The sequence below is a fragment of the Podarcis melisellensis genome (genome assembly GCF_964234715.1).
Source record: "Podarcis melisellensis genome assembly, chromosome: 8".
Lineage (NCBI taxonomy): Eukaryota > Metazoa > Chordata > Lepidosauria > Squamata > Lacertidae > Podarcis > Podarcis melisellensis.
Window position 1 is genome coordinate 42,823,055 of NC_138540.1, and position 27,390 is coordinate 42,850,444.

General features: G+C 47.6%; 1 protein-coding gene across 1 annotated transcript in view; it reads left to right on the forward strand.

Annotated features, from left to right (window-relative positions):
- SLC7A5 (solute carrier family 7 member 5) overlaps positions 1–27,178 on the forward strand; it is a 45,998-nt gene extending 18,820 nt beyond the window's left edge. The window contains exons 3-10 of the mRNA XM_081920212.1: positions 13,388–13,493; positions 14,372–14,416; positions 17,480–17,603; positions 18,540–18,643; positions 19,283–19,379; positions 22,445–22,594; positions 23,623–23,800; positions 26,275–27,178. Of these exons, the coding sequence (XP_081776338.1) occupies positions 13,388–13,493; positions 14,372–14,416; positions 17,480–17,603; positions 18,540–18,643; positions 19,283–19,379; positions 22,445–22,594; positions 23,623–23,800; positions 26,275–26,330 (860 nt within the window). The 3' untranslated portion in view covers positions 26,331–27,178. The remainder of the gene's footprint in view (positions 1–13,387; positions 13,494–14,371; positions 14,417–17,479; positions 17,604–18,539; positions 18,644–19,282; positions 19,380–22,444; positions 22,595–23,622; positions 23,801–26,274) is intronic.
- The last annotated feature ends 212 nt before the right edge of the window (positions 27,179–27,390 follow it).

The following is a 27,390-nucleotide window of genomic DNA, read 5'->3' on the forward strand; positions in this document are numbered from 1 at the left end:
TGTCCAGGAGAAGAGATCAAATGCCGGGATGGTGTTTCCCTTCTGTGTGTTTTCGCCAGCCGGCGGGGCTTGCTTGGTGCAAAATAGCACACACATGCACACCCCTTCCACTCCCACTTGCTGGATATTTGACTCCCAGAAGAGAGATGCAGGCAGACGAATGACGTCTGTGGGCTGTCAGTACAGGGTAGTCTTCATGAGGAAACTGCGCCCCCTCCTGTCCTTTTGGGGAAATCTAGAAAGCAAGCAGGGGGCTGTTGCTTCCACCCCCATCCAAAGAGATGCCACAGGATGCTAGAAGTCAGGAAATAGGTGCTTGTAATTTTAACCACACTTGCTTTGCATGCACATGTTCAGTGCTGGTGTCTGTCTTCAGGTAGGGCTGGGAAACTTCTCCTGCCCAAATCCTGGAAAGCTCCTGTCAATCAATGTAGAGTTTATGCTGGGTTAGCTGAACTGGTGGTCTGACTCAATATAAGGCAGCTTTATGTGTTGGTAACATAGGAGTAACGTAGGTTTCCAGGAATTCAGGCATACAGTTTGTGCCTGGGGTTATCTCAAGGGCTTGCTGTCTTCTGTACAAACCCAGAAGCTTGTCAGTAGCCATCAGCAGAGGCCTTGCTTCACATCTTGCCACCTTTCGGCTTTTCCCTACCGACGCCTAGATGAGTCCCAGGCCCTTGTATGACCTCCGTGGTGCATGTGTTTATGTTTCCTGTCAAAAACGAACATTGGAAGAGCCCTGCTGGATCAGATGAGAGGCCCATACAGTCCAGCATCCTGATCTCACAGTGACCAACCAGATTATCCATTGGGAATCCACTAGTGGGACCCAGAGTGCAGCTTAAGATTTCCAGTAACTAGTGTTCAGAGGCTCTCTTTCTCTGACAGTGGAGGTGGGGCAGCAGCCATCAGGGTTAGCAGATAGCCTCACCTCCCATGAATTTGTCCTCTTAAAGCCACCCAAATTGGTAGCCATTGCTACATCTTGTGGGTGCAAATGCCATAGCTGACCTATGTCTGAAGAAGTCCTGAATTTTGTGTCTCCTGGATCGTCCTGCTTCTGGCTTAATTGGATGACTGTCTGTCTCTCTCTCTCTCTGTTTCTCCCGTCCCCAGTTAGTAGGCATTGGTAGCCATAACCATGACTGTTCTGTTTTTATTTTGTTAAGGACTGGAAGGTCTAAATGGATTTTTGTTTTAGTTACAGCCCTGGACTTCAAGTGTTATGCGGTGTGTGTGTGTTTACAGATGGAGATTTGTTTTGCTGCTCTCTCTGTCTTGCACACTCTTGTTTATTTTTGTGCGTGCTTAACTACACAAGCTGCTTTCAAGCATCTTGCAGCTTACAAGCGGTCTAGAAGTGCAAACAAATAAATGGAGCTTAATGAAGCAGTTCTGTGCAATGAAGACACAAAGGGATTAAAAAAAGAGCCTGTCTCTTAAGTTGAAAGATTTTCTTCCTTGCTTTCTTAACATCTCAGCATTTTAAAAGAAGAAAGCTAACTTTGTTAATTGTGTTTGTTTCCTTCTAAATGGCAGAGCCTCGTGACACAAACTCTCGAAATGTCTTGCCAACCCGGACCTGGTTGGTGTCAGCACAGATCTCTCTGCTCAGCATTTTTCAGTATTTTTTGATAAACGGATAAGAAGCGGATGGGAACTTTTGAGGGAGGAATTCCTCCTTCTGCAAAACAAAACAGGAGGTTGTTTGGGGAGGGGAGGGAGCCCCTCTATTCTGGAGCAACATAAGGGACACTTGTTTAACAACAAAGGATTCAGAAGGAATTCTCCACTTCTCTTTGCCCTCTTCGGAACTTACAAGATATTATTTTTCCTTTCCCTCTTCTCCTGTTACTGCCTCCCCCTATAATTGCCTTGTGACCTTTGGGCAGTTTTTCAGCGGTGATACTTGCAAAACACACTTCTTTCTTCTTCCCACCCCTTCCATATTGCGTAGGGTGCTTTGCTCAACTTATTTCCTCCTTTAAGGTGGGCTGTCGTTAATGGCCATGGAATGCCGGCATCACCTTTTGGGCTCTAGGCTAATAATAGCCTTCCTTTAATATCTCCAGAGATTCCTTTCTCACTCACAGGAATCTGCCTCAAAGGTCTTCTCTGCATCTCAGGTCATGGTTGCGCAAGCAAGAAATCTGTAGACTCACAGCTGTAAACTGACTGTAGATTTCGAAATAGTTGACATTTGTGTTTCTATCACACTCCCCCTCCCATTACCTGTGTGCATCAATAAGAACTAGGGAGTTGGTTCCTTTTTCCTAACAAGATCAACACCCCAAGGCACTCAGTTTCTGGAATCTGCACATGATGACAGGTTCTGCGTTCTTGTGCTCTGCCGTCACAGAACTCTCGCTTTGTGCACAGGATGCAACCCAAAAAAGGTACCCTGCAATACTGTGCATAGATAATGATGGGGAAACTGTGTTGTCTGGTTAAGAGCCATTTGGTCTGGTTCTTGGGTTTACAATCTCACTCCTTAATGTGCTGCACTTCACAGTTCCCAGAAGCGATTCACAGTTTGGATTTTTTTGTTTTTAATGGGCATTTAATGCATTTTATATTAAAAACTTTTGTTGAGGTGGTTCACAGGTCTTATATGCACAAAATAGTCATTAAAACAACCTTGAAACCATCAAATACAATAATATAACATCAAAGCGGAGCTATACATTAATAACCAAGTAGCGAGAACAGAAAAACTAAGTATGCAGGCAGATCCTAATCCGACTTTTGCCAGCCTTCTTCCCTCCAGATGTTTGTCCTGCCCCAGCCCAGCTTTCTCAGCCACCACATCAAACCCCCAAAATGAGATTCTTCCTCACCTCATGGCTTTTCTCTTACTATGCCTCAACAGAAGCCCTATATCAGGGCACTCCCATCTTCTCTGGATCCGCATTGCACCATTTTTCCTGCTTGCAAAGCGGCCTTTGCCAACCCTGGTTCTCTCCAAATGCTTTGGAGTACAATTCCCATCAGCCCCAACCAGAAGAGCCACATGATCCTGGGCTACAACTTCCACCCTCCCTTCTGCATGCTGGTGGGAGCTGGAGTCCAAAAACAATGGGAGGGCTGCAGGTTCCCTAGCCCCGACCGCAGTAAATGGAATAGTTTTGATCCGCTGACAAAATGATGCTGAAGTCAGCACTTAGCTCTGTGGGGAGCATTCCATAGCAGGACTCTTTTCTCTGGTCACCACTTACGAAGGGAGGGGTACCCAAAGGCCTTGTGCTTTTCTAGATAATTGGGCTGGGAACAATAACCTATTCCCACCTGCCTTTGAGAACAGAGATCTTTCCAGTAAAATGTGCACCTTTTGTGTTTTCAGTGGCCCAGTGAGTAACCACTAAAGGAAGCATTAGCATCAAAATTTGTAATGGCAAAGATGCATAAAAACCCACCTCTTCTTCTACTAAGTTGGCTTGGGCAGGGATGGTCTGGCCACAGCAATTCATGCACTGGTAACTTCAATGTGCTATATGCAGGGCTAACCTTGGGCCTGGTCCAGAGGTTCCAGCTGGTGGGAAATGCTTTGGCAAGACAGTTGATGGGAATGCACTGTTGCCAGCACATAACTCTGGTGCTCAAAAGCTTGCACTGGCTGCCTGCATGCTGCTGGACCAGCTTCATTGTTCTTGTATTCAGCTACAGGCCCCTTAACAGCTTGAGTCCAGGATGTTTCAAGGGCAGCCCAAGCCCTTACATCCCTGCGTGATTGTTGAGGTCTGTTAGTCCAGTGTTTCCCAACCTTGTGCCTCCAGCTGTTTTTGGACTACAATTCCCATCATCCCTTGCCACTGATCTTGCTAGTCAGGGATGATGGTAGTTGTAGTTCAAAAACAGCTGGAGGCACAAGGTTGGGTCCTCCGTGGCTCAGTCGTATGGCTCATATCCACCAGAAGCTGTGTGCTCAGTATCACGGGCCTGATTTTGCAGATCTCTCTTCCAGTTGAGTTCAGACAGGACAGCTCCCTGTTGAACTTCTGGCATCTACCGAAAACGTTTTATTCAGCACTGGCATTTTTTATCTTTTCTATATTGAATTTTTTGGGCACTGCTTAGAGACAACTGTAGGCATTTAAATTGTTTAAATAAAAAAAAATTAAGTTCTGGCTGCTTTTGCATGTCTTTGAACTAAATAATTTTTCAGGTCAGCAGTCAGACCCAGCTTTGCAGTAAAGCCATTTTTCTCCCGTCTTCTGGGGCTCTTCTCCTGAGCTTCTGCTGAACAGATGCAGGGGCATTTAAGGACGCTGCAAGTGCGCTTAGCTTTGGTCGCTCTTCATGGGAAGCTTAGGTGTGTGACTTTGGCTGAATGTCTTATTTTTTAAAAGGGTGTTTTACACATCTGTCACACAGATGGGGAAGTTGCAGCCTTCCACATGTCGCCCTCCCAACTCCCTTCACCTTTGATCACTGGCTGGAGGTGCTGGGAGTTGGGAGCCCCTGGTAACAATTTCATTACATGCCCTTGTTTTTTAAAGTTTGATTTTATCAGTATTTTGCATAGCTGTGTTACACTATTTTATGCTGACCTCTTTGATAGTTTTATTTTCAAGCCCAGATAAACACTTTTGTAATTGTCATGTGGTTCAGACATCTTAGCATGATCTCAGCATTGCTTTTTTTTGAGATGGTTGCCTAAATAATGAAAAGTTGAAAGTAAACGAGGAGAAAAACAACACATTTCATTAGGTGTGATTACATACTTAATTACTTTACTCCATCTGTTAGAAATTATATTAGTATAATCAAATACAAAAGACACACACAGGAAATCAGTAAAGAGAGGTGGAGAGATAAAAGCCGATGATAATAACTACAATTTGAGGATTTAAGTGGTTTATAAATTTTGGGGAGTGTGAAATTGGACTAGGAATAAAATGTGCCCTTTACACTCCATAAGAAGGATCTCTTGCAGTGTTGCAAAGGGTTCCAAGGCAGATCATATATATAATTTCTAGCCGAAGCTTGTGCAGTTGGGCCGCTTTTGACCGTCTAAGGAACCTCATTACCTTGTTCACTCTTGTGAGAGAAATACTTACCTCCAGAAGAAAGAGCGCTTTGTGCAATTCGTTTGGCTGGTGATGCTTCTCCCAGGGGAGGCTGGCGTCTTTATTGTACTCAGATTCCCTTTGTTGGTGGACAGCGCCCCTTCCCCACCTTTTCCAGCGAGGCTTATCCGACTAATTCCTTGGCTTGGCACCAACGCTGGAAAAGAGGGGATTGTCTCGGATTTTCTTATTAGAACCAGACCTGAAAGAGATGAGAACAGCCTTTTTTCTCCTCCTGGATGGATGGCACTTGAGCACAGGCACCAGAGTGCAGAACATCTACACCTGTCACTTTTCCTAAATTGTGTACCTCCATTTATGACAGTACATGATGCTGCAGCAAAACACATGGCAAGGGCAAACTAGAAAGCACTGGAGCCCTACTTCTGGGTCTTTCCCAAGGAAAAGCAGTGGTGATCTTCAAAAGCAGAAATTTCAGGAATGACATGGGGCTTGTAGACTGGGTTGCCAGAAGAATTGAAGCCTTTGAGCCTGTTGCGCATCCATATTTTGCCCTGTGATCTTATTAGTATTATCAGGTGACCAGTCAGGAACCTTACAGTCCTCTTCTGTGTGTTCCTTGGCAAGTGGACTTGTAGTCAGTGCTGTTTAAATCCATCACCAGATGCAAGCTGCACTGGGTTCTGTTCCACTTGGGATATCCCAGTTAGTTAAAGTTCTAGCACAAGTCTTTAGGGAGGAGCCTGGAACATAGGAAGCTGTCATATACAGAGTCCATCTAGACCAGCATTGTCTACAATGACAGGCAGCAGCTCCCCAGATTTCGGACAGGGAACAATCACAGTCTTATCTGGAGATGCCGAGGATTAAACCTGGAAGGGTAGATTCTCTAGCATTGAGCTGCAGCCCTTCCCATAGAATGGAGGGACTTCTTTTCATCCCTCTGTATTGTGAGGAGTGTCCCATTTGTTCCTTCTCTGCTTCCAGTTTCTGATCCAGAAGAGGTCCTTTCCTCTTATTCCATGACTGCTAAGCAAATTCAGGAGGCTTTGGGGAGGAACTTCCATTGAAAGCTTTTTGGAAGCTCAAGCTCACTTCTTTAGGTGATGCTAAAATCCCAGATTCAGCTTGTGTTGAAAAGCCCCAGAGCAAAAGGCAAAGTGGAGTTGGCAATGCCCAAACCCTAAATCATTTCTGATTTGCAAAGTTGAGCTGGCAACATGTTGCGTCACGCTCTCTGTCGTGCCCGCCTGGCTTCAGGCACCGTGGGCACCCGCCTTTGCCAGCTGGGCACGCCTGGCCCTGCAGGGCCCTCTTTCACCTTGGATAGGATGCTTGAAACCTGTGATTAAAAAGTAGGCAGGCCATATGACACATGCACACTTACCTGTGCAATTATGCTCCTGACCCTACAGTGCAAGGCTTGGTTAAGTTTCCCTGTTAAGCTTCTCTGGCAGTGTTGAGGGCTGTGTAGGCAGCTTGTGGCCTTAGACCAGGGGTGAGGAACTGGGGGCTAAATGCACTCCCTCCTGGCCTCTCTGCTTAACCCTTGGGGCACCCACCAGGACACCTTCTCCTCTAGTACTTTTGCCTTGCTGCCATGTAAAGTCTTTTGCGATGAAAACACACCTGTCTTAATGGAAGCACAAAGCCAGACTTGCAACTTTGGCATTTCTTCCAGAAGCTCAGTATGGCAGCTGGAATTATATTTGGGGGAGAATTAAGCAGAGTTTGCATCACATCACATCCAGCATGATTTCCTTTTCTACATAAATGAGCACATACTTGTGTCCCCCCCCCTTTCAAACTGGCACTGCCCTGTGCTGGATTACTCAGTAGGCAGACTAGGAATATCCTTAAGGCACCAGTAAAGCAGGAGCACAAAACAAAAATGAGAATTTTTGTTGGAAACAATTGGACATTTCAAAAAAACAACATTGAGGTAGTTATCATGGGAAAAATAATGACATGGTTAGACTTTCTTACCTATTATTATTATTATTATTATTATTATTATTATTATTATTATTATACCGCCCTTCATCTGAGGATCACAGGGCAGTTTACAGTTTTAAAACACAAAAATACATAACACAACAACAATCAAAACAATACCCCCCTCCCCTGTTTAAAAGGCAGTTGATTGTTTAACAGCCAAAGTCCTGAGCGAAGAGGAATGTTTTCACTTGGCACCTAAAGATATGTAATGAAGGCACCAGAGGAGCCTCCTCAGGGAGAGCATTCCACAAAGGGGGGGCCACCACAGAAAAGGTCCATTCTTGTGTTGCCACCCTCTGAATCTCTTTTTATTATTTATCCCCACCTAAACCAAGGGGGTGTCCTACGAGCATAGACTGAAATAATGCGAGGAAATCAGATCCGGCCATGAATTGCACAGGACATATATGCATGTAAACATTTTGGCATGCATGTAAGTTTTGTTCCATTTCAGAAATAACACTTTGTGGTTCAGTATTGTTTTTATTTTAACTGTCTATGTGGCGGCAGCATAATCTTCTCAGTGCTTAGGACCTCTAAAGGTCTTAATCCCTCCCTGGCGCTGCCCCTCTCCATGTCTGCAGCAAAGTTGCTATTCTTTGCGCTCTGAGTTGCTCCATCTCTCGTGGGCTCTTGCTGAAACCAAGAACAGCCAGCAAGCTTCCCTTGGGCAAATCTGTACCGCGGATGAAGGTGTTTTGTTCCTGGCTGTGTTGTGAGCCAAGCAAAGACCCTTAATTAGCTTGTGTTCCGTTGGCCTGGAAGCCCAGTTGGCCGGCTTCTTACTTCTTCATCCTTTTGTGGCCTCTGATCCAAATCTTCTGAGCAGCTCAAAAGCCAGAGGAAATAGGCTTAGGGAGAAGCAAGTCAGACTACTGCAGGGCGTTCTGTCTTGAGAGTCAGGAAGAGGACGTGCCATGAGAAAGGCTGCAGTGTTTGGGACTTTTGGTTTAGAGGAAAGGCAAGAAAGAAGTGATACGATGGACGTTTATAAAATGATGCATGGCATGGAGAAAGTGGGCGGAGAACAGATTTTTCTCCCTCCCTCATAATACTAGAACTCGTGGATATGAATGTTGGAAGATTCAGGACAGATAGAAGAAAGTATTTCTTCATGCAGTCATAGTGAAACTATGGAACTTGCTGCTACAGAAGACAGTGATGGACAACTTTAAAGAGGACAACTTCATGGAGGAGCTATCAATGGCAACTACCCTGATGGCTATGCTCTGCCTCCAGAGGTAGAAGCAGTAATGCTTCTGAAGACCAGTTGCTGGAAAACACAACTGGGGAGAGTGCTGTTGTGAGTTTCCTACAGGCATCTGGTTGGCCACTGTGAGAACAGGGTGATAGACTACACGGGCCATTGGCCTGATCCAGCAGGCTCTTCTTATTTTCCCAGGAGTTGCTTTCCACAGCATTGTCTATTGGCCTCAGCCAGCATGGCCAGGCTCCCATCAGCCCCTGCATTACACAGCCATGCCGGCTGGGGCACGTTGTGAAGTTGGCATCCACAAAAACTGGAGGGCAGCAGACAGGCGAAGGCTGTTGTGTTTTGCAAGCAGGCAGAATGATGCAATGGGGTCTGCTCAAGATGGGAATGCCCTGATTTGGGCCTCCTGTTGGGGCAAAAGCTATCAGATGAGGAAGAATCTCGCTTTGGGGGTTTGATGTGGTGGCGGCTGATGAGGTTGGGCTCAGGATGAGCCCCACCTTGTTTGTGAGAAGCCTTCCAGACAAAGTGAGGAGCAGGATGGTACAGGATGCCTGGCGTTCGTTCCCAGGCGCTGGCCTTGTGCGAACACCAGGGGCTCTTCAACTTGAGTTAATAATGTGCTTTTAGCCCAGCAGGGGAGGAGGAAATCTGGCAGCCAAGGCCCCATTTGTGTGTGTGCTCGTCTCAGTACATTTTAATAATAGCACTTCATGAGTGTTTGCTAACAAACTTTGCACTCCTAAACTGCAGCGGAGAAGAATTAAGTCTTCCTTTTGTAACAAGGAGAGAGAAGGAAAGTTCATTTTTGTTTTGCCCTGAATTCACATTAGCGGTTTGGGCACTCTTGGATTGGGGTCCTGAATCTCCCCCTACTTTTTTAGGGCAAAGTAGATGTTGGGTACCCTCTTTGAAGCTCTGCAGCTCATAGCACATGCTTCACACTCAGACGGAATTCCAGCCCCCAGTCAGGATCTCAAAATCTGGGGAGCCGCTACCACTCCATGCAGAGCAGGAGCTGGGCAGAAAGTAGAGCTCAGTCTATCAGTAGACTTGAACTAGACGTGACTAAGAGTTTTTGACCAGTGCTAGAAACTCAGATATATAAGCTAGACGCCTAATGGCTCCTTAAACCAAAGTTACAGTCACCAAAACGGAATGTCTAGTTGCCATTTGGGGGCAAGACATCTTAAAGTCTTATTTTTTAAATGATGGACTGACTGTGACATCTGGCTAGTTCAGATGACAACCTTGAGCTTGGGTAAGAGCTTTGAGAACTTAAAGAATAAAAGTCACTTGATCCAGGGATAGTCCACATATATCTTGGCCTATTCTGACCTCTTTTTCTTGATGGTGACTGCTCCTGCTCAGGCTGCACAGAAAAAGCATTTTGGTTCCGGAAATTCATTCTGATTGTGCAGATAAAATATAACTGATGGAATTCTACAAGATGTGGTGGTATTAGTGTCCAGATCCAATGATCCGAGGCATGCACCTCCAGATGGGTGCACCATCCTGGCACCCAGGCATCTTCACTTGGTCACAAGTAGTTGATTCCTTGCTTTTGACTCCTTGTTTAACAAGAGTGGCAACCAAAGGATGCTTTTCATCCAAAGTGGGCTGCTGAAATTAAAACAAGGAGTGGGCTCTGGGACTGTGAGCTCATTTCAGTTCTCCAACTGGTCATTTCACAAGTCGCAAGAGGAAGGGGTGTAGCTCAGTGACAGAACATGCAGAAGATCCCGGGTTCACTCACTGGTGGGATCAGGACTGTCTCCTGTCAGAAACTTTGGAGAAGCCACTGCCAGTCAGTGTAGACAACACTAAGTTCTAAAGTTGGGGTAGCTTTGGGCATTTTGTCTACATATATAATTAGCATTCTGCCAGGACCCAAGACCAGCACCCCTGGGACTCTTGGCTCCATCTCAAACCCACAGTGTTGGAGATCAGAAGACTTAAGGTGCCTTCGGACCATTGTGGGGGCCTTTGAGGTATCGCCTTCATTGCCTTTTATCTTGTCAATTATATCAACTGTTCCTTCCCCCATTTTAGGCCTACCTATACTCATCTTAAATAATTGCAGTTAATAGCCCCTTTATGCCAGCTATCCAGCCCTGTTAGGACAATGCATCCATGGCATGAAAATTAGGCATTCCAGGCATGAAACAACTCAAATTTTCTTTCTTTCTCCCCTCATCCTCCCACAAAAGAGCCCTTGGGTGGTAATTAAAAAGGACAGGCCACCATTTCCAGCAGTTCTGCCCTCTTAAGAACTGCGGACGGAAGGCTGTTGTTGGAGCTCGTTAATTTTAATTTGGTTAATTTTAGAGCCGAGTGTGGTTGGAGAGGCATCTGAGCTTGGCGCCGTGGTGGGGGAACCTTGGCTTGTCCCAGCAGCTGTTGCTGTGTTGCGAGGGCATTTATGGTTAACCGGTTGGATTAAGAAGAGGGGGCTGGAGGGTGTGCTGGGGAAGAAGGGAAGACCAGCAAGGATGCCTGTAAATGGAGAAGGCCATTTTGAACTGCAGCAGGTGCTTAGGAGGGGGTAGCACCAACCTGGTGGCATCATATTCTATAGCAATGTAAGCACCACCTGTCTCTTGCCATCCTCCTCCAGTGATTTAATAGTTTGCCTGCAGTTAGAAGACCTGTGTCGTGCCCATGGGCCAAAACAGCTACCTTGAGAGCATCAGGTTGATCTTCAGGAAGAAGCTTCTTTAACCTAGCCCTACTACTTGGGGAGATTGGAAGCTGTTCCTGGGATCTTTTCAGGACAGATAAAGAAAGTACTTCTGCACGCAGCACGTAGTCAACCTGTGTAACTCACTCCCACAAGAGGCAGTGCTGGGCACTAACTTGGATGGCTTTAAAAGAACATCAGACCTATTCGTGGAGGAGAGGACTATTGGTGGCTACTTGCCATGGTGGCTCTGCCCTGCCTCCACGCCAGAGGCAGCGATGCTTCTGAATAAGAGTTACTGGAAACTGCAAGAGGGGAGAGGGCTCTTGGGCTTGAATCCTGCTTGCTAGTTCCCCACAGTGGTTGGCCATTGTGAGAGCAGGATGCAGGCCTAGACGGGCCATTGCACTGGTCCAGCAGGCTCTTCGCTTCTTATGTGCAAAATTCATCAAGCCGTATCCAGACTAAATGTAACAGGATTGAACTCACGGTGCATTGGTGACATGTCTGTGAGTCATGTTGCCACGTGGGGGTGAGCAAGCCTGAGAACCCTGCAGTTAGCAGGGCCGGTGGTGGAAAGCCTCCAGATGGCAGGATCCCGGAGATCTCCCTCAACAAAGCCTTCTTTGGAAACGCACTTGCCTTGCCCTTCCGTTGGGCTCTCTCCTCCTCTCCTCTGCCGCCTTGTTCTAGCTAGTGATGCTGGCAGCAGGCCGCCCAGCAAGTAAAAAGCCTAGTGAACTGTTCTGTGTAGTTCATGGAAGAAAGCTGCTTTTGTTGCAAATTTGTCTTCCCCTCCTTTCCCCCTCACCTCATTGTGAGTCGCTGGAATGTGGAGTTTGAGAAAGGGCGAAGAGTTAAACCCCAAATGCAGCCGCAGCGCCCATGTGACGGGGCTCTCTGGGCTCTTAGCGCCCTAAGACAAATCACATGTGAGGCAGCAGGGAGGTCAGGTGGCCAACAGTGACCTTCCCAGATCCCTTTTCTACCCCTCCAGGCGCACCTGGGGGCTCCGTCTTCAGAAGGGAGCCAGGAAACGGGAACTCCTATGTTCTCAGCCTCCCTGTCCTGGAGGAGCCTGGGTTTGGCCTCCAGATCAAAAGGCATGAAACGAAACGTCCACCGAGACGTCTTCAGAACTAAAATAAACGCAGCAAACGTGCTGGAAGTATCTTCAACAATTGAAGACCACCCCCTCCCCTCCTCTCCCCTTATATATATTTTTTCCTGGGCTGTTTCCATTCAAGAACGGATGAATAACAGGAACTCCAAATATTTGGACCCTTCCCACAGTTGACAGGGACGTGAGCACTTGAGGGTTTTCTTGGGCGCCTCGGGAACTGGAGGAATCCTTTATGTCCTCACCAAGGTGGGGGGTGTGGGTGTGGGTGACTGCAGCACTTCGGTTGAAACTTTGTGCTCCTCTTGCCTTGAAAATCCTTGTGGGGCTGGCCTCTGGGGCTGAACTGTAGCCTCTGTCACTCTGCCAGAAGCCGTCTTTGCAATTGCTTCCTCGGAGCTTAAGATGAGAAATGACAGAGTTGCCGCTTGGCATTCTGGGTGGCATGGGACGCTTGGGCACTTGGGTTCAGTTGCTCGGGGTGCCTTGCGGACATGATCCAGTTTGCATGCCAAAGGCCTCAGGTTCCCTTTCCGGCAAATCCCAGCATTGAAGGGCAGAGCTCAGGGGCAGAGCGTCTGCTTTGCATGCAGAATGTCCTTGGTTCAGTCATAGGCATCTCCAGGTAGGTCTGGGAATGTTGTCAGTCTGAAAACACCAGAGAGCTGCTGCCAGTCAGTGTGGGCAGTACTGTGCTGGATGAACCGGTGGCCTAACTCTGTTCCTTTTTGTATTGGGGAGAGAATTGTTTCCTTGGTATGGAACATAAAGAGGAAACGGAAGGGCTCTTTAGGTCAAAACCGTCTGGCTAGCTAATCTCTTGTTGTTTGGACCCCCTTCTTCCTTGGATGTGGACCAGGGCTGGGGAATCATTTTTCAGCCTGAGAGCCACATTCCCTTCTTTGGCCACCTTCTGAGGGCCACGTGCTGGTGGTGGGCAGGGCCAGAGAGAAAGTGGGTGGGGCAACAATGGTGAACTTCACCTTTCTACAGTAGGCTGGTTTCCACATACAAGCATCCCCTCTGTCCTGGCAGGCAAAAGCACTAAGGCAACAGTCAAGCAGAAGATCCCTGGTTCAGTCCCTGGTATCTGCAGGTAAGGCTAGGATAAACTCCTACCTGAATCCTCTGCCTGCAGCCAGTGTAGAGATAAAACTGAGCTAGGTGATTCTGTATAAGGCCCTTTTCTTTTTTCTACTGCGTCCAGCATAAAGCTGCTCACCCATTCAGAAGAAATGTATTCTTACAGCTTCAGCCATAAAAAGGGCTCGCTGAAATGGAGACACTGTATTTGAACACCTTGTGGTTTTTGTCCCCTCCTCCCCCTGCGTTTTTACCCTGTGAAGATGGTCCTGGAATCCTGAGCCCTGACCACTCCTTTGATGGCACGAAATTGGAGGTTGGGAACATCGTCCTGGCCTTGTATAGCGGTCTCTTCGCATATGGAGGCTGGTGAGTTCTGTGTTCAAGCATCCTAGGCGCACATCCGCACTTGACATTTAGAGCACTCTTATACCACTTTAACAGCAACAGCTCCCCCCCCAAAGGATCCTGGGAAGTGTAGTTTGCTATGGGTGCTGAGAGTTGCTAGGAGACCCCATTCCCCTTGCAGAGCTACGATTCCCAGAATTCCCTGGGAACACAGACTTACTGAAAAGGTCCTGCCTTCCGTTGCTCTCAGTGTCCCTTCTGCAGGGGTTGGCACTCAGACCAGGGCCTCCCATCCACATCTTAATGAACGGGGAGGTTTGTGGATTTTTGGCACACGCATGGCAGGCTTGCCTGACACGGTAAGTCACAGGTAATGGGTTACTGTCGAGAGCTCCCCCATAACGCCTCTTCTAGCAGGAGCAGCAGATCACAATCCATGGCTCAGCCCCTCATTTGAAGAGGCGACTGCAGTTTTGCTCCAAACAAATCACAATCAGAAGACTATGTTCTGTGCTTGGTTCCTCAGTTGTGGTTTGAATAGAGAGTAATGCTCCAGGATTGCTAATTCAGGTGCCACTCTTATGTCCATGGTTTGTTCCTGTCAGGAGAGGAGCCATCTGCATCCGTGATAAAACAATTACCTGTGGCTTCCTGTGCCACGCAAGTGAGACCAGCGTGTGTGTGAGAGAAATCTTTCCTAAGCTGCAACCTTTACACCTCTTATCAAACCTAGACTTACTCTCCCACTGAAGTCAATGAACATGGCTAACTTGGGCTTATTAATTTCAGTGGGTCTACTCCAATTTGATTGAGTTAGATTCAACCCTATAATCAAGGGCAGGATGCCTCTTCTCCCACTCAGCAAGCTGAATTACCTTTAAAATCTTTGTCCTTTGCAGGAATTACTTGAATTTTGTCACGGAAGAGATGATCAACCCTTACAGGTAAGAGGTTTCTTTTCATAGAATCATAGAATTGTAGAGTTGGAAGGGACTGTGGGGGTCACCTACTCCAACCCCCTCCAATGCGGGACTCTTCTGGCCCAACGTGGGGCTCGAACCCCACGACCCTGAGATGAAGAGTCTCATGCTCTAGCCACTGAGCTATTAGTTCTGTTCTGTTTCTTTTGCTCTTCTTTTGCCTCTGGGCAACTCATTGATGAAGGAAGGAGCTGAGCATTCGCCTCTCATCCTTGTTCACCGAAAGTCCCCTAACTCGCCTGCCACAAACTGCCCCACCCGGTGCCTTGCACACAGAACAACAAAATGGCTGCTGGGAGGGGGCGTTGGTATCGGGTTCAATATGGCATTCGTGGGTGGTTGTTGCAGCACAGCTTCCTTGCACTTTTGTGCGCTGCGTTGGCCCGTGAAACAGCCTCCCTGGTGATCAGATATTGCTGTACAGATAATTGCCACCACTTCAACGCTTTTACTGCCGTCAGTTGGTTGGATTGCCTCTTGGTTTTCTAGGAAATAGGCTTCCAACAGCTGAATGGCAGGTTGAAAACTCAACAGGTAAAGCTTCCTCCACCACTGTCTCTAGGCAAAGCTCCTCCTGTCAACAGATTCATATATTATTAAAAAATATTTATGTACTCTAGTTCATAAAAAACAACACCAGAGCGGTTTACAGCAATTGTACAAATAAACCCGTACTTGCTATGGCTGTCCTAAGCCTTGGACACCCTGTGCTGGGTGTGTGTTTGTGTGCCTTTTACACAAATCCCCAAGTTCCAAGAAGAAGTGCAGCGCAAGACAATTAAAACTAATTCCTTAATTGGAAAGCCCATTAAAATACGATTTAAACCTGGAAATGGTTTTTTAGTGTCCTCACCCAGCTCTCATAGATCAATATTTATTGATCTCTGTTCTCCAGATGCCCGTCCTTATGAAGCCAAAGCAGCCACACAAGCAATAGGAAGATCAGGCAGCTTGGGAAGGAGATCCCAAATTTTGCAGACATTCAAAATAACTTAAAGCTATGGGCAGGTTTGTAGCAGGCCCTGGTTTCAGAATCCTAAAATAAGGCTTCATCTGCTGCAGGAGGTGTGATTGACTTATAGATTTTCAGCGTTTCTCCAGAACTTGTTTTTTGCATAATAAGAGTCACCAACTTTCTTTTTGGGCAGTGCTCCTGTGCCTCTTGACAGCTTGTGGCGTGCAGAGAAGCCTGGCTGGCAAAACTCTTCTGGGGTCGGAGATGAATTTTGCTTCTCAGTCATGTAGCTGTTGAAGAGCGCTGTCGGTTAGCAATTTCGTTATGGACTCCCTTTTCTCCACAAGTCATTACGTACCATGTTATATACCATGGGAGGAGTGGCCCTGTTTCACCAGACACCGAATATGGAAGCCTTATAATTCGGGCAGTTCAGGGAGAATTCAGATAGCAGGCTTCATGTCTATTGTTTCAATCAGAAATCTGGTGGAGTGTTGGTGTTATTTTAAGAAAAGCTTTGTTGAACCTGGCTAAGCATCCTGTTGCCTGCAGCATTGAACCTGGTGCCCCAATAGGAAGCCCACAAGCAGGAGCTGAGTGCAAGAGCAGCATCTCTCCCCGCTCACATCCCCCAGTATCCATAGACATGCAACCTCCAGCAGTGAGGGACAGCGTTGCCATCCTGACTAGAAGCCACCAAGAGCCTTGTCTTCCATGAAATCTTCTAATTCACGTGTGCAAAGCAGGATTTTGCAGCAAAGGGTGTTGGAATCGGATATGCCTGTTCTGATTCACGCACAGCCCTAAGAAGGCAGAACCCGCCTGCAGCGGGTGGGGTGGGGTCTGTGTTATTGTTCTTTCCCGGAGGCTGAGCCCCCTCTCCCAACTCCCCGCGATGCTTGGCTCAAACTACAAAGGTTCGTACAGACTCAGTGCATCTGACCTGGATGCTTTATAACTTCTAAAGTATGTTTGTTGTGGCTGCAATTAGATTGTCAAACACAGCATGTCCACTGGCCTCTCCTGGCTTTCTGGTCTGCTGGTTGGTTACATGTAGCATCGAGGAGGTTCTTCATTTTTTAAAACTTTCTTGGTTCTTTTAATGATTGGACTAAGGCAGGTAGGCCAGCTCAGCCTAACCCAGCCTGGTGCTTTCCAGATGTTTTGGACTACAACTCCCATCAGCTCTAGCCAGTGCAGCTGTGTGATGTCAGGGCTGACTGGGGCCAATGAGAGCTGAGGTCCAAAATATCTGGAGGCCACCAGATCTTGGGGGATAGGCTGGTCTATCTCCTTTGAATTGTTTGCCTTATTTCCTCCCTTGCCTGCTACAGCCCAGCCTGGCCATGCACTTGAGTTTAAAAAGTGTTTTCTACCCAAACTAGGACATGTTCCTAATCCACAGCCAGGTGGCTTTGTGGAGTTTAATTCCACAAGCTGGCATGGTGGCAACTGTGAATCTTTGCCCCAGTCAGCCTACTACCTAAGCCAGCAAGAAGGATGTGTGGACTGTTTGCCTCAAGGTAGCATATGGCTTGACTTGCAGTCTCTTCTAAAGTAGCTCCCGTTTTGCGAGGAGCAACGCAGGTAGCAATGGAATATTTTGAACTGGGCAGTTACTCTGGTGTGGCTGGGGGTGGGAGAGCAAGTGGGCTTCCCTCAGGCATCTGATTCACCGCTGTGGGAAACAGGATGTGGAGCTAGATTGGCCTTTGGTTTGATCCAGCCGGGCTCTCCTAAGGGTCATAAGATAAGCAGTAGGCTGTTTTCAATAGAAAATAGCTTTTTGTAGCGAGCTGCTCTGATCCCCGGGGGAGAGGGGAGGCGATGGATTTTCTGCTGTCTTGCGTATGGCCTCTTAATCCTAAACGTGGTGGGGCTCTGCTGCTATATTCAGTTTTTCCCCTCCGTTGTAACTTGGTGATCCAGCGTGTGTGCATGACTAAAGAATAATGTCCCTTCTGCTAATGCTGCAGTTGTGACGTGCATCATTGGTGCCCTGGGCCACCCCCAGAGGTGATCTTAGAACCGCTTGCAAAACACTCTAACCCTCTCCCAACGTTTCCCCTCAGAAACCTGCCTCTGGCCATCATCATCTCCCTGCCCATCGTCACCTTGGTTTACGTCTTGACCAACCTGGCTTACTTCACAACGCTGTCTGTGGATCAGATGTTGGCGTCGGAAGCCGTTGCTGTGGTAAAATATGGAGTGACTCACCCGGAAATGGCTGCTCTTTTAGCTAGCTCGCTTCTCTGGCTTTTTGACATTTCCCTGTGTGCAATCTGGACCTGGCCGCCTCGTGCTATCTTGGAGTTCCATTGTTGCCATTCAGCCAACGCTGATCTTTCCCCGCTGCCACCCCCTCTGCGTTGGAGGATGCCATCGTGGCTCACATGACGATGAGCAGGGATAAGTGTAACGGTAGCCGAGGATATGCATCTGTCTGAGAAACCACCACCTCTGGCTATAAGAGCACATCAGAGCCTGTGTGGTCTCATGATCAGTTTCCAAAGTGACACCTCACAGGGGGAAGTGCTGTGTCAGTATTGACGTGAAATGTCCTCTCCTCCCCCCCCCTTTTTTCTTTTGAGGCCAACTGTTGTTTTGTCGCTTGTAATTTTAAACACTTAGAGCATGCAGCTGCTACTGATTTATGCAGCCAGCGTGATGGTACCCTGGCTAGAGGGTTAGGGAGACCTTGGGTCAAATGGGAGCTGGCGCATAAAGCCCCTGTCTCTCAGCCTTGCCGATCTCACAGGCTGGTTGTTGATGCTAAAACGGAAGGCAGTGTGGAAGAATCACACCTGTTCTCTTGAGTCCCCTAGAAGGAAGGGGAAGGGGGGAAATGTGACAGGTAACTTGCTCCTTGTTCTTAACGATTGCCAGCGCAATGAGCCTGCGAGAGAGATCAATTCTCAGTTGGCAGGAAGAGGAGAACCAACCCCCCTGTGTGCCTCACTGGGCTGAGGGTCTCCTGGGTTCAAGTCGGTCTGTGAATCACATGATCTTGCAAATCCAGTTTAGCCCACCTGGGCACTGTCACCTTCCCACTTCTTCACATGCTCAGCTGTTGGCATCTCCTGGGCAAACCTCTGACACTCCTCTTCTTTCCTCTTTCTTGTTTGCTCATAGGATTTTGGGAACTATCACCTGGGCGTCATGGCTTGGATCATCCCCGTCTTTGTTGGCCTGTCGTGCTTTGGCTCAGTCAATGGGTCGCTCTTTACTTCATCCAGGTACGTGTCTTGCTCTTCTGGTGGAGTGGGAGAATCTCCTGTGGTGGCTGGAGGGTGGAAATGGGAGCTGGGAGCAGGGACCGAATGAAAAGCAGGCAATCCCATTAATACTTCTCCAGGATCTTTCAGGAGAACAACTTGCCTCATGTATTCCATTTTTTGTTGTGGAATACCTTCCACACTTCTCCTGTATTTATTGGCTGTGCCTTGTATCAGGTCAGACTTGTTTATCTAGCGTCCAGCACTGTGATCTCTTGATGGCAGTGGCCTCCTGGGGTCTCAGGCAGAGCAGGGTCTTTCCCCATCACCTCATTTGTAGCTGGAGATGCTGGGGATTGAACTGGGAGCCTTCTGCATGCCAGGCGATTATTGTGCCCCTGACCTACATCCCCTCAATCCCATTGGAGAATATCTCAGAGTGGCCCTTCCCTTTCACACTGTGCAGCGGACAGAGGCATGGAGGATTAGCTTCCTCCTTGTCTGTATGAAACTGGTGCGGCTCCAGACAGAATCCTCTGAGGCACAGTAATTTGGCTCCCCAAACCTCACCAAGGAGCTCCTTCTAGCTGCACGGCCCTCTTAAAGTAATTTCAGGCAGTGTGAATTAACCACAGTGTTGTTCTTTCCTCTCTCTCTTAGGCTGTTCTTCGTTGGTGCTCGTGAGGGACACCTGCCTTCTGTTCTGTCTATGATCCATCCCAGGCTCCTCACGCCAGTGCCTTCACTCGTCTTCACAGTAAGGAGGCCCACAGGAAAACCTTGATCCTTTCCATTTGATGGGTGCTATAGGCAGTGATGACCCCCAACCTAGATGGCTTTACAAGATGATTACACAAATTCAGAGAGGAGAGGGATATCAATGGCTACATCTTACTTTCTTAAGTGGATTTTTTAGTTAAAAAAAAAGATAGTTCTGTTGGCACAACCATTACAACAAAATGGCTGGTGGTGTCAGGAGGGGGTGGGTCCACCTTCAACAGTTCTGCTCATTCAAGTTTCAGTTTGGAGGGGGCGTGTATTATAATCAAAATATCTTCTACATTCATTAGGCAGAGAGTTAGCTGTCGGCTTTCCTTGCAGCTTGGTAAGCATCCAGTTTCTGTTCCCAACGATACATCGCTATGTTTGGCGAGTGAGGACAGCTCTTCTGTCTGCTGCTGGATTGTTGTGATGGTGTTTACTCTTCCAGTGATGTAAAATGATAGGTTTGGCAACTTGCGGGCCATGACTTACAAACCAGTTCCGCTGCCCTTGGAATAGAGCTCCCTAAACAGCAGCAATGCTGTTTTGTCGGTGGATTTTCAATCTGTTCTCAGGACCAAGTTTATACAGGCAGTGACCTCCGTCCAGAATTGAGAAGCAACCGTGTCATTCGGAGATGGTTTAGGAAGAGTTAGTCTTGCAGGCATCGCCTTTTGAACCCCACAGCTGAAGGCTGATGCCATTTGCAAAAGACTGCCTACATTTTGCTTTCGAATTGGTGTGCCTTTCGTTTGCAGTGCCCAAGCAGCAGCACCTGTTGAACATATCCAACTAGCCAAGGCTGCCTCTATCCTTGCTTGCTTCCAGCCCACCTTCTCATTCGGCTTATTACAGCTGCATCGCTTGGGTCCCTCAAAGCAGGGGAAGATCTGCCCTGATCTAAAGCTGTGGCACTTTATACCACCTTTGGGCTAGTGGTCTATTGTCCTGCTTGCCCCTTCTGGGGCTGGGGGCAGGACACTCTGAAGCTGGAGAAAAGTTCATCCAAAACGATCAGGAGGGTTAGAGCAGCTTCCCCAAAATGTTTGGTGCTTGTTCACTCCTGCAGGAATTTTGATATGACTTTTAAAAGTGGATTGAGCAAATTCATGGGCAGTGGCTATCTGTCATTATGGCTAATTATTATTGTTATTATTACTGCTACTGCTACTGTTATTTAAATATGTATACCACTCTATACCTGCAGATCTCAGAGGTTGACGGCATAAAATCACAATATAAAAACACAAAATATGTAATAAAAACAAAAACAAGAGCAACCCAACCATCCCTTCCCTCCCTAACACATTTTAAAAGGGCATCTGATATCAGTGTCCCTCCAGGATTTCAGGCAGGAGTCTCCCCAACCCTACCTGAAGATTGAACCCAGAACCCTCTGGTTGCAAGACAGATGCTCTGGCCCCACACTGCTTCTTTAGCTGGAGGTTTTGTCACAGAATACCAGCTGCTGGGGAGCAGTAGCAGCAGCAGCAGAGGTTTGTCAGAAAGGGGTGGCTTTGTCCCCCACTTGCCAGCTTCCACATAGAGAAGCCGGGTGCTAAGATAGATGAGCCTTTGGTCAGGTGGAGCAGGGCTGCTCTTGCATTCTCGTTTCCTCATGGACTGTTCTTTATAGCTTTGGGGGACACAGCAGTGGAAGAGGCAACGCGGACAGCTGCATTACTCTCTTTTCGAGAGAGAGAGCGAGAGAGGGGGGCGGGAGAGAAAGCAGAAGAGAGGTCCCAGCTTTGGCGGGGGGGGGGCACTCTGCAGCATTCCTGGCTGCCTCTTGCTGCTCGAAGAACTCCCTGCAGCACAGGCTGAGAGTGTGCCAGGATCCTCATGCCAGAGCCTGTGGTGACAAGGACAGCAAAGCTGTTCTCACCCAGCTTAAGCCAGCTGCTTCTCTTGAGAACAGCAGTGCATTGTCATCAACACCAGTGGATTTGGCCTGGCAGTGGGGAGCGTGGTGTGGACAGCAGTCACGGACACTGGATTGGATCACCCTGCTGAAATGCACTCAGTTTTGACTGGGGGTGTGTGTGTGCGTCTACATAGAATTCACTTTTGCCTGACAATGCAGAAGGCTGCGGCAATTTTCAGAGAGGACGTGTGTGGGATTAAGCCATGGATAGGAAACATCTGTAGCTCTGCAGGTGTCACTGGGCTCATACCCTCCAACATTTCTCTGATGAAAATAGAGGCGTCCCAAATAATACCACCCCTAATAATACCCCGCCTATCTGACTGGGTTGCCTCAACCACTCTGGGAAGCTTCCAACACATATAAAAACATAATAAAACATTAAACATTAAAAAAACCCTTCCCAATACAGGGCTGCCTTCAGATGGGGGTCAGATAACTCTATACCCTCCAACATTTCTCTGATGAAAATCGGAACATCCTAAGGAAAAGCAGGACATTCTGGGATCAAATAAGAAGCCGGGACGGCTTTTGTAAATCCGGGACTGTCCCTGGGAAATAGGGACACCTGGAGGGTCTGTGAACTCCAAGCCCCATCCACCCTAGCAGCCAGTATGCCTCATGGTTGCGGAGATGTGTGTGTGTGTGATGGACTTACCAACTAGCAACATCTGGAGGGGGACCAACTTGCCACTACTGTGTTGAGCAAATCTTTTGCTTGAGAGAGCAGAGTGCGGACCCCTGGCTGAGGTTTGGAAAGTTGTTCCAGAGAGCAGCTTCCATTTAATGGAGAACTGAGGGGCGTTGTAGGTTTGTTTGTTTTTTTAAGTTTTGGGGGAAACAGAGAAGGACTAGCCACCTTGCTTGTTTGAATTTCCTGCTTCTGTCTGCTGGTTCTATGCCTACCTCCACTGCACACGTTTCAAAGGTTTAAAACTCAAGTGCAAGAGCCACGTTTGTTTTCTAGTGGCTGCCGTTCAAATGGCAAAATCGCCTGCGCTACCACGTCCTCCATTAATTCTCATTTTTGCAAGGGAGGGCAGGCATTAAAAGGCAATGATTGTCATTTGGGTCACTCCTGAATTTTATCGATCTGTTTCCTCTCCTCTCCCCGCTCCCCCCTTCCAAATCTGCAGTGCATCATGACTTTGCTCTATGCCTTCTCCAACGACATATTCTCGGTCATCAACTTCTTCAGCTTCTTCAACTGGCTCTGCGTGGCCCTGGCTATCATCGGCATGTTGTGGTTGAGATACAAGAAGCCAGAGCTGGAGAGGCCTATAAGGGTGAGAGAGGGATGTGGTGGCGGCAGCAGAAGTGTGGGGGTTTTCATGGGGGACAAGGCTATCATTGGCTGCCAGCCACAATGGCCATGCTCTGCTTCTATGGTTAGAGGCAGGTACTGGGAAGCGCAGCTGGGCAGACTGCTGCTGTTGTGCTCAGGTCCCGCTTTCGAGTTTCCCACAGGCCTCTGGCTGACCACTGTGAGAACAGGATGCTGGACTAGACGGGTCATTGGCTTGATCCAGCAGGGCTCTTTTTGTGGGCTCTGTTTATTGATTTACTATAATTTCATCCTGCTTTTCAGTCAGTTATTGTTTCCTAAACTGACTCATTTCAATTAAAAAGTGAGAGAAGCTTCAGCCTCAGATTTACAGACTGAAAAAGGCACTCGAGGCAAGTGGGGGAGGAGGGAAAAGGCATAGCTGGGCCATTACTTCAAGGCCAGAACCAAGTAGTGAGCTGCAAGAGGGCTTTTACATTCAGCTGAGGACAGGCTGGTCTTCCCTTGCTTTTGTTTCTGCTTCAAAGGTCCCTGCAGATTTACCCCAATCTTTTGGGAGGCATTTAAGCACATACCAGAAATTTTATGTTTACACAGTTAAAGTGGGAAGAAGCTCTCTTGTCATGCTAGCGTATAATAAATTAGCTTTATTTTTTAAATGGACTTATTGGGGGTTGTAAAATGTGGGGGGGAAGTGTGGGAGCCAGTGTGGTGTGGTAGTTAGAGTGTTTGATTTGGGAGACCACGGTTCGGATCCTCAACTGCCCATGAAGCTCACTGGATTGGACCTTGGGCCAGTCACTGCCTCTCAGCCTGCCAACCTCACAGTGTTGTTGGGGGCAGGGGGGGGGACACTACATGTGCCACCTTGATCTCCAAGTGGTCTAGAAAGGTTTTTAATTGAATTAAACAAAACTGAAGCAGTGAGTGGTTAATCCAGGCCAATTGGGTTTTTTTCTTTGAGTATAGAAATTGTCTGATTTTGCTGCTCTTTTGTGTCCCATCCCCCCGGCCCTTTCCCATGTACAGGTGAACCTCCTTTTGCCCATCTTCTTCATCCTGGCCTGCATATTCCTGATTGTCGTCTCTTTCTGGATGACCCCAAAGGAGTGTGGCATTGGCTTTGCCATCATTCTCAGCGGGGTCCCCGTTTACTACTTTGGGGTCTGGTGGAAAAACAAACCAAAGTGGCTTCTCCAGCTCATATGTGAGTCCCTTTCCTGGGTTGCAGGGTGATGGTGGCATTGTGCGGGTTAGGAATGGGTGCGAGAACAGTAATCCGTACTCTTGATCGCAGCATAATGGTATTAAATTGATTTGTGTAGGGGTTTTTTTTAATCCCCTTTCAATAAATTGTTAAAAGTATGGGAGGAAAAATATATTATCTTTGACCCACTTGTGTGGGATAAATAACAAAAGAATCAGCTGGATGCCTGGTTTCAAAGTGTGGCACTAAACTCATTCTCCAGCAGGAGAGAATCACTAGTAGCAGAGTTTGAACTCATAAAGTCAAGCAGCATTAGGAATGTAAACCGTTTAACCTTTTGCATATCCTGTTCAGTCAGCTTGCAAAGTGCCTCCCTCTTTCTATTCCTCTTGCAATGAACAGACAACACACTGTTAAGTAAGTTTAAAATGCTTTACTTACAAAATGTTCCAAAGGTTAGATTCATGCATTTATCCAAGCAGCACCAAGAAGAACACAGGCATACTACCCCCAGGCACACTTTTTTTCTGCCTGACTGAGAAAGACCAGTCAGGTTTTGTGGGGGCAGCTGGAATTCTAGGTTCTAGGAACTAGTATTTCTGCTACATTGCCTCTTTGCATCCTCCAACCCTAACCCTCCACACACACTCAATCCCACCCCAGTCTTTGTAACCAGGAAGCCTGAACTCTGCAGGTAGGTTGCCTCATGCCAGCTGAGCAAATTCCCTTATGCTTACACATTTCCAGATTCTGTGCTTGCTTGGTGGTGCCACGGGTGTGCAGAATACTCTCCAACAACATCCTTTGCCTGCCAGATATCCCCAGTTCAGTCCCTGGTCTCTCCAGGTTGAGCAGGGAAAACCTCTTCTGAGTGAAATCCCAGAGAGCCTGGTACTGAGCTGGGTGGACCAATGGTCTGCCTTGACAGAGGGCAGCATCCTCTGTTCCTATAAGCAGAAAAGCCTAAGATCTGGTTTATTTCACACAACTAAAATGCAACTTTAATCAGCTCCCAGTCACAGTTCTCTTAGCTCTCTCTTCTCCGACTCCCCTGTTGGCCTGTCTCTCTCCTTGTTAACTTTCCCGTCAGGCTAAGACCTTCCTATTCAGACGGGCCTTTGAAAACTATGTGGAAATGATTTTGACCACTGGGCTGCTCTCAGGGCAATCAATATTTTCATGCTGGTTCTAAATGTGCTTTGTTGTCTTTTAGCTATTGCTTTTAACTAGTTTATCTTCACTATTTTGCATTTTATGAAGTTGTTTTAAAAATGCTGCAAGCCATCTTGAATTCCAAGTTGAGAGAAAGGTGGGATATAAAAATATATTAAACAACAACAACAACAACTTGAGGGCAGCCAGCTTGTATATGTCCACTCCACAGAGCAAGTGTTGGGGGCCATTTGGTGCTCCTGGCCTGCTCTCCTTCTTTTTCAGCCCCAGAAACAAAGTTCTGTTTGAACAGCTGAATCATGAGAAGTCTCACTGGATGGTGTCCATGTAACTAAACACCACCATCTGTCTCTCCGGGGGCTCGAGACGACAACAACAAACAGGCTGACCTAGAAATGCAGACTAGCAGAAGCGCCAAGGGTTTAATGCTGCACTTTCGGGTGGAGAACGCAAGAGCTTTTCAGTGGTTCCTCTCTCGGATTCTCTCCCCCTTTACACACACACACTTTCTTCCTCTTCCAAGTATCCGTCGCTGCTCTTAGAGAAGCCAATTTTTAAAGCTGTTGGGTGACAAATCAGCATATTAATTGGGTCCTGCACTGCAGGCCTTCCTTCCTTTCAGAGAATAGCGGGGTGGCCAGGGAGGTGGGAGGCATATGGAATATTCCAGGGTGGATAGAAGGAATATCTTGCAAGTGTCTTAATACAAAGCTAATGCTCTTACTGCCTTGTGTTGTTTATCACCCTCCCGCCCAAGAAAATCTCCTTGTAGCCAGAAAGTGCTGGTGCAAGCCAAGTGTCCAGCCCTTTTGCTGGAAGCAGGCAGAAGTTGAATGGGGAACATTTTGAGAGAGGCTTGTGCAGCTATGTTTCTCTTTTGTCCCTCTGGATGAACAGGTGCTACAGGTTTTCTGGGGGGGAAATACTTCCAAGCCCTGTTCGACAGAGGCAAAAGCGGTGTGAGCATACTCACCACTCACCATGATCTAATGCTCAAACCACTTTTAATGATGATGATGTTGCTGGTTACTTTATCTTGTCCAAGGCAACCCAAAGCCACTTACAACCAAGCAAACCTATTGTGGTTTTGTCTGCACACTGACACCTAGACTATGCACCAGGCAGGGGACAGGTGCACATTTGAGAGAGCCACACACTCCTGCTGATTCTAAGCAGAACAACGATTTGTTAGAGTGTCCTTAAAACTCCCTTCAGTGTTTACGGTTTCCAAGCATTTCACAATGCAGTTTGGTCATTTTTGTTTTTTGTCCATCCCCACCCCCAACCCTACCTCAAAACAGATTCCACGACAGTCCTGTGCCAGAAGCTGATGGAGGTTGTCCCACAGGAATCTTAAAACTAGAGGAAAGGCATTCGGTCCAAATCAACGCACAATATTATTTTGAAAACCACGAGTACGTCGGACTCTTCGTTCAACAAGAAAGCAAACCTCGAAGCCAGGGGCCTGACAGTGACAAGTCCCTAGACCCCTGCTGCCTGCATGGCCCTCCCCTCCTCCCTCCCTCCCTCCCCTTTCCCCCAAGCCAGGCAGCTGACCAGAGGCAGGAGGCAAAGAGTCCCAGGTGCAAATTCAATCCAGGAAGAGAAGCTTCTGCTGGGAACCTCAAGAGGCCTCAGTAGACCCACCAACAGGGAAGCCAACAGGATGGCAATGTTTACATGTGCAGCTGTGGGCTGGACTCTTTGGTCTGTCCTTTGCTTGGTCCTCTCTTTCATTAGCGGCCTAAGTTTCTCCACCCTGAGTTCCTTTGCAGAAGGAAAACGAGAGTTGCCAAGAATCACCAGCAGGCCCACAACTGCCCCTCCACATGTCCAGAAAGGACAAAGAATCCAACGCAACTGATTCTCTTGCCGGAGGAGGGTTTTCCTGGGGCGCAAAAAATGTCTGTGCCCCTCCCACCCCCAGCTTTACACTCCTTAAAACAGATGGACACGCACACACAGGCAAAAACAAGGAAAACTGTGACGCTGAAATTGTGGACTTGCACAGATATCAACTTAATTCCACTCGCAAAAAGACTTGGCTGCCCCAACATGGACTTCTTCTTTTTTTTTTAATTATTATTGTTGTTAATTATTTTTTTTAGGGATCTGCTTTTTATTTTTCTCCCCTTTTTCCCTTTTAAGATTCCCATGTAGTTCCGCTTTGTATTTGACTTGCAATAAACATTTTGTATATGGTCACCCTTGCGACATTCCTTCCGGGCGGTTCTTAAGTTGACACCTCTTGGGCACCCAAGCTAAAAGCTCCCTCCGGGGCCTCTGAATCCACGATGATGTGGCACAGCAATCTCTGTGGCCAGAATTGAAACGCTGCCAGCTTTGGTGGCTACAGGAGAAATCCAGCCTGCTCTCCATGATCGGCCTTCACCCGGTATCTTCTGCAGGATCGATCG